Source organism: Hippocampus bargibanti, linkage group LG11, assembly GCF_051943395.1.
Source record: "Hippocampus bargibanti isolate YZ-2025 linkage group LG11, ASM5194339v1, whole genome shotgun sequence".
NCBI classification, from domain to species: domain Eukaryota; kingdom Metazoa; phylum Chordata; class Actinopteri; order Syngnathiformes; family Syngnathidae; genus Hippocampus; species Hippocampus bargibanti.
In genome coordinates, this window is record NC_142744.1 from 18,509,186 (window position 1) to 18,520,000 (window position 10,815).

At 42.5% G+C, this 10,815-nt stretch overlaps 1 protein-coding gene across 1 annotated transcript in view; it reads left to right on the forward strand.

Annotated features, from left to right (window-relative positions):
* Nucleotides 1-599: 599 nt before the first annotated feature.
* wrnip1 (WRN helicase interacting protein 1) overlaps nt 600-10,815 on the forward strand; it is a 12,433-nt gene continuing 2,217 nt past the window's right edge. The window contains exons 1-4 of the mRNA XM_089008165.1: nt 600-1,278; nt 2,252-2,446; nt 2,913-3,154; nt 8,465-8,688. Coding sequence (XP_088864291.1) covers nt 706-1,278; nt 2,252-2,446; nt 2,913-3,154; nt 8,465-8,688 — 1,234 coding nt within the window. The 5' untranslated portion in view covers nt 600-705. The remainder of the gene's footprint in view (nt 1,279-2,251; nt 2,447-2,912; nt 3,155-8,464; nt 8,689-10,815) is intronic.

The window sequence follows — 10,815 nt, forward strand, 5'->3', positions numbered from 1 at the left end:
TCTTATTATTTTGAATTGTACAACATTACTGCACTGTAATTAAGACTAAATTACAGAATCATCTTACATTGTTACTGCTTGGCGTTTTGCCTGCCTCTTCGTAGCAACAACTCCTGTATGTGTGTGGTCACTGCTCCGTTTGTTTAATAATAGCCTGACCAGCTTGCCAGCGTCTCCTTTATCACGCTGAGGGGCATTACAGTACTGTGCGCTGTATGCTTCGCTTTTGAGGCAATGTAGCACCTTGTTGTTTGTGTTGTCATACATGGATGTTAATGCAGGACATATACTGTACCATACTGTAGTTATTTCACTGTTCTCATTAATAAACGTATGTTAATACTTGAATGGTTCTGTTGGTATTTGGTATGAACTTTCAACATATGCTGTTTTGATATGTCCAGTATGTTTTGCTGACCCGGCTTGCCTATCAAATTTTAAAACCAAAGTTGCTCACAATACAAAACGTTTGCCCACCCCTGCAACGGCTTCTTTTACCAGACACGCCCCAATATTGCGGAACACAAAACAGGAAGTGTTTAACACTAATGTATAAATGAACGTGATCAATTTATTTTTAGTCTAAAAAACGTAATATGGTATATAACATAGAAAGTAACGGCCATTCTGCATTTACTTTTTTTAAAGACGTTTCATTTTAGATCACTGTGACAGTCACGTGACAAGAGTCACTTGTTCAGCAAAATGTCGACCGACATGTCGTGCACCGCGTCGGATTCGGTGCAGTGTCCCGTTTGTTTGAAATACTTCACTTCCGACGCCATCAATGGTCATCTCGACGTTTGTCTGCTGAAGAGCAATGCCAACAGTAGACCGCCATTGAAGAAGTTTTGTTCCGAAGCGTCGCCAAAGAATGCAAGTGGAGACCACCACTCGGTTCCTTCTGCTTCCTATGAAGTATTCTCCATGTTCCACGGAAAGAAGGAGAAAAGTTCTCATCAAAATGACACCAATTCGTCATTTCCCAGCAAACAAGCTGATGGCAGCAAGGGAGTTAAACGAAGATCTTCGGCCGAGATCCAAGTAGCACCCGCGCGAAAAGGGAATGAAGGAAAGATTATACGCGCAACACCTATTTTGACTCTACAGACATTGTTAACATCAAATAAACCTCTCGCGGATATCCTGAGGCCGACTACCATGGAAGATTACTTTGGTCAGAGTAAAGTTGTCGGAGAGCAAACCCTCCTGCGGTCCCTGTTGGACTGCCAAGAAATACCCTCTCTCATCCTTTGGGGACCACCAGGATGTGGCAAGGTGCTGTGGTGACGTTCTCATCATTCGGCATCATATATATAGTAGATATACTTCTGCCCACCTTCTCCTGTTTGATAGTTTTCTCATAGTTAGAATGCAATGCCAGCCAGTTGACACTAGGGAAAGTGTAATATCGCAGTTGCATTCAAAAGTAACAATCAACTTAAGCAACATCGCTCAACTATTTATTTTAATGACGTCGGAGCCAAAATGCTCCAATATATGTGCTACATTATTTTCCTCATGTTTAAAGGACAACCGACACCCCCGACAAGTTGTGTCCATAATTTGTAAAATCGCTTCAAATGACTTCTACTGAGCGTATTTTACAAAGATTCCACCGCATATAGCTATATTTTACATTTTAAGACTCGCGCTGAATATTCAGGAAGTCTTGTTTTTGAGTTGGTGACGATTCCTGACGTCCCGGAAGGAACGCCCCTGACCGAGAAAGGACACACAATGCATTTTGCGGTACTTTGTTTGGTCTGAAAACTTTGTGTTGCTCCGTGTTGATGGCGAAATTAGAAGGAAAACATAAATTACACGATGGCGAATCGTGTGTTGTACAACATGTATGTATCCTCTTCAGAACTATTTGAATCATATTCATAACTGGATGACTAACAAGAAAGCATCCTCTCCGAATCTGAAGCCATTGTTTTGATTCTCGAGCAAGGCAAGACGTCTTGGCGTGACACCACGAAAAAGGGGGCGGGACCTTCTGAAACTGGCCACTTCCGGGTTGAATTTGAAGTAGCTTTTAGACACTTTAAGTCATTTTTATTGGTGTTTTGCATTTGACTAAAAATATCGTGCGTGTTTTGGGTATTTTAGATGCTATAAAACGTTTTTCTGATGTCATTAGGTGTCGGTTGTCCTTCAAGATCATCTTTTTCAAAAGAGGGTTGCATGTACTTGCATTGTATAAATGATTTGCATATGTTTTAACAATACATTGTATCTGTGATAGACCACTCTGGCTCACATCATCGCCAGCAACAGCAAAAAGAAGGGCACGGCCCGCTTCGTGCAGCTTTCTGCCACCAGTGCTTCGACTGCCGATGTGCGTGAGGTCATCAAGCAGGCACAGAACGAACTGCGGCTGGTCAAACGCAGGACCATTTTATTCATTGACGAAATCCACCGCTTCAACAAATCCCAGCAGGTGAGCGACTGACTCTCTGTTCCAGAAATCTAAAGAGCCACAGGTCACACACCCAAACACTCCCAAGTAAACGTGGAGGTGTCACTCACCATGCTGCCAGGCTCTGCCTCTGCAAGACACTGAAGCGTTCTTTGTTTTTTTCCTTACATGTCCATTTGTCATATAATTAGAAAAACTTATCCTGTGACTGTAAAGTGACCTTGAGAGTTTTAAAAGGCACTTATAAATGACATGTACTATTATTATTATTATTATTATTATTATTATTATTATTATTATTATTATTATTGTGAAGCAGAATTCAGCAAGCAATGTTATATATATATATATATATATGTGTGTGTGTGTGTGTATGTACATTTATGTTCATTCAAGGGGTAAAAAAATTACAATCAGCACAGAATGCTCACATCGTCACAGATGGAGGCCTTCTGGATCTTCTGGGTCTTTTTTTTCTGGATTTCAGGACACGTTCCTTCCTCACGTCGAGTGCGGAACTCTCACTCTGATCGGTGCCACCACAGAGAATCCGTCCTTCCAGGTGAACGCCGCTCTATTGAGCCGCTGCAGAGTACTCGTCCTTGAGAAGCTCTCGGTCGAGGCGATGGGGTTGATACTGAGTCGGGCGGTGGCAGCGCTGGGGATCACCGTACTGGAACAGGATCAAGCCAAACCCGGATGGCCAGACCACCAAACGGACTCAAATGAGTGAGTGCTCTGCTCCGCACTGGACAAGCCAGCACAAATCAAAATTCTTTGCCGAGCACTTGTGTCTTCTGTTACTTGCTCAATGGGCTCAGATAGATTATTTATGGGAGTAGAGTGGCAGGAGCCAGCGCAATCCCCTCAGCTGTGATCCCATACGATGTGTTGACAGATCAGATTTGCGCACAAGTTGTAGCCCACGAGGCCTTTGATGGCTACTCACTCCGCACGGAATGCAAAGCTAGACGTCAAGCAGAGTTGTTGACCATATTGTTTGCCAAGCATGGAAAGAACGCAGCAAATCACAAATCACACATGTCCACATTAAAAGGTTGGACTTGCACCGGGACCGAGGCCGTCCTGTCCATGTACAAAAGCATAAAATGGCTTTTGGATCTGCTCAAAATGGTCGTTGTTTGTCTGCATAAAATACAGGGCCGATAGTTTTGTCTTGATTGAACGGTTTGATTTGTAGCCCAAAATATTTGTTTTCCAAATCGCATTTCCTCATTGAAATGAATTGAAATTTCCTTAATTTATGCCACTCCTCTCCCCATATCCCCCCACACATCCCCACATCCCCTTTTTGGGGGAAGGGGGGGGGGTGTCAATTCCACTTTTACATATCCATTACCAATATTGCAGTTTCAAAGATCGGCTGAGACCAATCCTATATCGATCTGATTCTTTTGTCCCTCTCATATTCGTGAATAATACGTGTTGGCCCACCAGGATAATGTCTATTTTATTTTATTTTATTTTATTTTATTTGGACAATATATGTTCCCACAAACTATCATAATAAGTGAGGCTCTTTGTTTTTTTCCCCAAGCAATGGCTATTTAATGCCTGTCAATCTCATTAAGGTCCTGATTGGCCTCACGACTGTTAATAGAACCAGTGGTGCATAAACAAGCAACAAAATAGTACAAAAAGACATAAGTGGGACAGCTGTCTAGTTTATTTCCACAATTTGTCATCCAGAAAAAAATATATACATATATAATATATATATATATAGATAGATAGATAGATAGATAGATAGATAGATAGATAGATAGATAGATAGATAGATAGATAGATAGATAGATAGATAGATAGATAGATAGATAGATAGATAGATAGATAGAGATATAGATAAGTGACGTGCGGTGAGGTTCATGGCTGGTGAGGCACTGACGTCATCATAGTCAGATTTACAAACATATTAACTCTACAGAGTAGTTTATTCACCATTTGATTGGCAACAGTTAACGTATTTTGTTTAAAATTTCATGTCAGCATTCTTTATATATACAAACTAGCATAGAAAAAAATAATTTAAAAAAACATTTTTATCGTGCTACCTTTAGTCCATGCGCCGCTCCTTCTGAAGAAAGGCATTGATAACTTCTTTGTAGAAGCCTTCCTTATCTTTCTTCAGTTTTAAAAGTCTCTCTGTCTCAATGGAGGTCACTGCCAGTGAAGAAAGTCGTCCTTGATCAGTCCTCTTCCGACTGTATGTTTTCAGTGCTGAGAATGACAATCTCGTCTACTTCAACAGCAATAAATGGGGCTGCACTGATCTCCTTTTTAATGTCATTTTTAATGACATCACCAACTGCTTCAATTACATCGTTCTGTATTCTGTTTCACAGTCTAGAAAATACAGTGGATGTCCCAAAATGACTCGCTAGCCTGTCATCTTTCTCAGCGAAAGCATGTAATAGTTCAACATAGTTGCCACGATGAGCAGAGCCTTTACTTTCATCATTTCCATGAAATGCCAGCTGTTGTTTGGCAAGGAAGCAGGTGACATTGATGAGATCTTTTAAACTCTCCCGCTTCTCCTTTACCTTAGCATTGTGGATGCTGATGTTGAGTCTTCGCTCATTTTTGATGAGGCTCCGTAAATTTTTCAGGTCGCAATATCCCATTTGAGTCCAGACATTGTCACAAGTTGAGAACAGAAGGCAGGAAAAGCAGAAAAGGCGGTTTCTTGCTGGACATCCACACAGCCAGCCTTTTCGTGTGTACCAGTCCGCCTGAAAAGAGCGAGTATTGTGTCCCGTTGTCTGAAGCAAACCTTTTAGCTCCGGTGTTGGTCTTCCTTTAATTATTACCTCCTGCTTCGATTGAAAGTCCAGTTTAGAAAATTCTTTCAATTTAGATATGTAATCCTCCATTCTGAAAGTGAGGCCAATCAACACGAAAAAATGACTGCAGGGTTGCACTTTACTTGATAACTGTTTACTGTGGCTTTCTGTCCCTAATTCTATTACTCTGCAGCCGTGGAGTCGCAAGTATCTCTGGAATCACAAGCGCCCCCTGCCTGTCATGAGGCGGGAGAACTGTTTGCCTCACCTACGCACAGCGTTTTGATAAAAATAAAACAAAATAAACACTATAGTGCAGTGTTTATAATGTACAATGACTCTACATTATATACACCAGCTAAACTGTAGAAATTTAGTTCATATACTAAACGTGTTTGAACGCTTCAATAGCGATATGCAGAAGGACCGCAATGCGGTCTCACTGCAGAGCAAGCCAGCACAGTAAGCATAGTGATTGCGCAATCCATAGTGAGGATCAGCCGGCTGGTGCCTCACTGCTCGTCTCTACTTAGTATTTCAACGGTAAATGTGAAAATTCAGCGGTCTTGAAAAAAATCCTAAAACGGTGAAGTTAAATGGACAAGAACTTTAAAGTACAAATCACTAAATACATATAACTGTTTAATTTATTTTTTCATTTGATATTTCCATGACAGCTTTCCATGATGACAGGTGAGGCACTGCCTCCACTGACTGCACGTCGCAGATATATATATATATATATATATATATATATATATATATATATATATATATATATATATATATATATATATATATATAATCCTCAAAAAAAATCCTCGTCTCACCCACCATGGGTGGTGTCTGTCCCCATTTCAGCTCGGGTCCTCTACCAGAGGCCAGGAAGCTTGAGGGTTCTGCGCAGTATCCGTGCTGTTCCCAGCACTGCGCTTTTCTGGACCAAGATATCCGATGTTGTTCCCGGTATCTGTTGCAACCACTCGTCGAGTTTGGGGGTCACTGCCCCAAGTGCTCCGACCACCACAGGCACGACTGTCACCTTTACCTTCCAGGCTCTCTCCAGCTCCTCTCTGAGCCCTTGGTATTTCTCGATTTTCTCATGTTCCTTCTTTCTGATGTTCCCATCACTCGGGACCGCTACATCCACGACAACGGCTTTCCTTTCCCCTTTATCTATGACCACGATATCTGGTTGGTTGGCCATTACCATCTTGTCAGTCTGTATCTGGAAGTTTTTTGCTCGGTCATTCTCCACCACCTTGGGAGGTGTTTCCCATTTTGACCTTGGGGTTTCCAGTCCATACTCCGCACAGATGTTTCGGTAGACTATGCCAGCCACCTGGTTATGGCGCTCCATGTAGGCTTTCCCTGCCAGCATCTTACACCCTGCAGTTACATGTTGGATTGTCTCAGGTGCCTCTTTGCACAACCTACACCTTGGGTCTTGTCTGGTGTGGTATATCCTTGCCTCTATGGCTCTGGTGTTCAGGGCCTGCTCTTGGGCAGCCAGGATGAGTGCCTCTGTGCTGTCCTTTAGGCCAGCCCTCTCTAGCCACTGATAGGACTTCTTGAGATCAGCCACTTCTGCTATGGTTCGGTGGTACATCCCGTGTAGGGGCTTTTCCTCCCATGATTGTCCCTCTTCCAGCACCTCATCCTCTGTTCCCCATTGACTGAGACATTCTCTGAGTACATCATCCGTTGGAGCCTTCTCTTTGATGTATTCATGGAGCTTGGATGTTTCATCCTGGACAGTGGCTCTCACACTCACTAGTCCCCGGCCTCCTTCCTTACGGCTTGTGTACAGTCTCAGGGTGCTGGACTTGGGATGGAACCCTCCGTGCATGGTGAGGAGTTTTCGGTGTCTTAACATCCGTGGTCTGAATCTCTTCCTTTGGCCACCTTATTATTCCTGCAGGGTATCTGATCACTGGCAGGGCATAGCTGTTTATTGCCCGGGTCTTGTTCTTGCCATTGAGCTGGCTTCTGAGGACTTGCCTCAACCGCTGGAGGTATTTGGTCGTAGCCGCTTTCCTTGTTGCTAATTCGAGGTTGCCATTGGCCTGTGGTATACCGAGGTACTTGTAGCTGTTTTCAATGTCTGCTATTGTTCCTTCAGGGAGTGAGACCCCTTCAGTGTGAACTACCTTGCCCCTCTTAGTCACCATCCGACTACATTTCTCCAGCCCGAATGACATTCCGATATCACTGCTGTAGATCCTGGTTGTGTGGATCAGGGAGTCTATGTCCCTTTCGCTCTTAGCATACAGCTTGATGTCATCCATGTAGAGGAGGTGACTGATCGTAGCTCCATTTCTGAGGCGGTATCCATAGCCTGTCTTGGCGATTATCTGGCTGAGGGGGTTCAGTCCTATGCAGAACAGCAGTGGGGAGAGTGCATCACCTTGCCACATTTGATGGACACTTGCGTTAGTGGCTTGCCATTGGCTTCAAGTGTGGTTTTCCACATCCTCATCGAGTTTGCAACGAAGGCTCTCAGGGTCCTGTTGACCTTATACAACTCCAAGCATTCAGTGATCCATGTGTGTGGCATCTAGTCATATGCTTTCTTGTAATCAATCCAGGCTGTGCACAGGTTGGTATGTCGGGCCTGCAGTCTTGAGCGACTGTTCTGTCAACCAGTAGCTGATGTTTGGCACCTCTAGTACTTCTGAATTCTGTAATTTGATTACTTTGCATTGCTTTGAAATTTGACATGACATGAAATTAATTCAGTCAATGGAAAACGTATTGAAGGCATAAGTCATTTTCTTTTGAGTCTCACCAGTCGACTCTTGAGATGCTGTTAAAAGTGGCACTGATGCTGAGGTGTATATCAGCTCATTGGTTTCCGTGATCGTTCCGGTCGGGATCGTTCTCAGTGCTGCATTCACAGTTTCCATGAGACTTTCAGGTGGTACTTCACATAGCCGTTGTAATCGGTGCCTTCGTTGCCCAGTTTTCATTCTTGCCATGATCTTATCTCTCAGGTCATTTGCAAGATTGGGGCTTGCCTCCCAATCTCTGTGCATAACCATTCAGCCCCCATGGGGAGTAGTAGCATTCCAACAGAGCCATGTTATCGCATATACTCAGAATGACTTGTACAATACAATACATAATGATTTATATAGCGCTTTAAATACAGCTGAAGTTGGAAGAAAGCGCTTAACATGATTATCTTTCTGAAAGCCAAACATTCTGAATATTTGTCATGTATCAATTTTCTTGTCAGACCAAAAGTTTACATCGAACAAAAGGCTCTGGACACAATCACCTACCTGTGTGACGGTGACGCTCGGACCGGGCTCAACAGTCTACAGCTGGCTGTTCAGGCTCAGGTCGCCTTGACCTGGGCCGGAGTGACAGGACCAGGCGAGTCCACCCAGGAAATCCTTGTGAAGGAAGAACACATCAAGGAGGGCCTACAGAGGTCTCATATTCTCTACGACAAAGCCGGTAAAGCCTCTCCTCCTGATCACTTGCCAGAGAAAATTGTTCCGCCACAACTCATGTCGCAACACGGGAGTGTAGGTCAAACTTGGTGGTGAGGAGAATAATCTTAAATTTCTAATAATACATTTTATTTCAAGCGCCTTTCCAAACTCTCAAGGTCACTTTACAGTCACAGACAAGTCTAGATGCAATAATAAATAAAATGCAATTATCAATAGAAACAAGAGAAAGAGCTACACAGAAAATGCAATTTTAAATAGGTGGGTTTTGAGATGGGATTTGAAGGTGGGAAGAGAATCGATGTTACGAATGTTGGGAGGAAGGGAGTTCCAGCTGCTGAAAGCTCTGTCCCTCATCATGCTGAGACGGGCAGGGGGCACACAGGTGGCGGGGGGGGGGAGAGGATCTGAGGGAATGAGAGCGAATAGAAATTTGAAGAAGCTCACATAAGTATGGGTGGGGCAAGGTTATGGATAGCTTTGAATGTATAAAGAAGAATTTTAAAGTTGATTCTGCAAATTGCAAATTTCCCCATTGTGGGATGAATAAAGGAGACGTTTCTGAGGGACACCAAGGAAAAGTAATAATAATAATAATAATAATAATAATAATAACAATCTTCTTTTCCTTTCGGCTTTTCCCTTCAAGAGTTCGCCAGAGCAAATCAGTGTCCTCCATCTTTAGAGGTTTGATCCGCATGTTTGTTTTGGCTAATAATAATGCATTTCATTTATAAGCGCCTTTCAAAACTCTCAAGGACACTTTACAGTCACAATTGCAATAGTCAATTCGGGAGGTGACAAGACTATGAACAAGGATAGCAGTGGTGTGATGGGTGAGAGACGGGCTAAGACGATTGATATTGCGTAGGTGGAAGTTTTGTCAATAGTGAGAGAGCAACTTTTAGCTTTGCTCAAGGTGGATTTGGCACCAAAAAGGAGAATTTTGTTTTTTTTTTGCTGTTAATTTTGAGGAAGTTGTGGGTAAATCAGGATTTAATTTCAGAGAGGCACAGTGAAAGGGAAGGTGGAAGAGAGGCGTCGGGTTTGCTGGAGAGATTTAAGATGCTACCATTAGTGCTCTTCTCTACTTGCTAATTATTTTTTTAATTGACTATCCCTTTTTTTAGTTCGTTCTGCCAGGATTAACATCTGAAATCAACCATTTATGCTCATAAATGTATTTTATGATCACCTGTGCTAACCTTGCAGCGCTGTTTACCATAATCTGCTGTTTGTATTCTGTATGTTGCTTGAAAGTGCCTCACAAATCATGGAAGGGGGTTGGGGGTTGAATCAGGGCATCTAATTTGTAAAGTGTTTTTGGCATAATTCAGAGCATCTCAAACATAGACACATTGTCATACCTGTCAACCTCCACGTCTCCATGCCTTTACAAACTGTTGTATTTTCCCTTACAAAATACAAAATAATCTTACACCACATTTTTTTACAAACATGTTTATTTATGTAGTTTAACATGTTATATTGTACATGTGTTTCGTGATATCATTCTGTACATATTCATTTTAAGTGTTGCTTAATTACTACATTGTTCTCTATTGTATGCCACTGTTGCCTTCTTTGCTGACATGAGCATATCTTTTGATGGTTGGAGATCACAACAATTGCCAGGGTAATTCATCTTCACTTGCAAGTAGGCAACAACTGTATCTCTGCTTTCGGTTTGTTCATGTGTGATCGGAATGATGCAATGGGAAATCCCTAGGCGGCAGACGCATGCGCAGAGTAGCATCAAACCGCTCTCTTTGTTTGCAAGGAAAAAAAAACATACCGAGATAGAGGCTACCGCGGCGAACTCGTTTGACTTGATTAATTTGCCGTTTCGTGATAGTCGGTGTATAACTAACAAATTTGCGTTTTTCTGTACAGATGTTCTTGTACGTTGTACATGTGTTAAAATGCATGATAAACGTACTTTGCATGGCAAAAACCTACAGGTTGACAGGGATGCATTTTTAGAGACAGGCAAACAACAAAGGATGTACATCACTTGTTGGTTTAACTCTTTCGCCGCCAGTCCCGATTTGTTTTATATTTTATTTTTTTTCTTGTTTGGACGCCAATAAAGTGCTGGCCATGGCCTCTGGCAGTGCTTTTTCATTTCTAC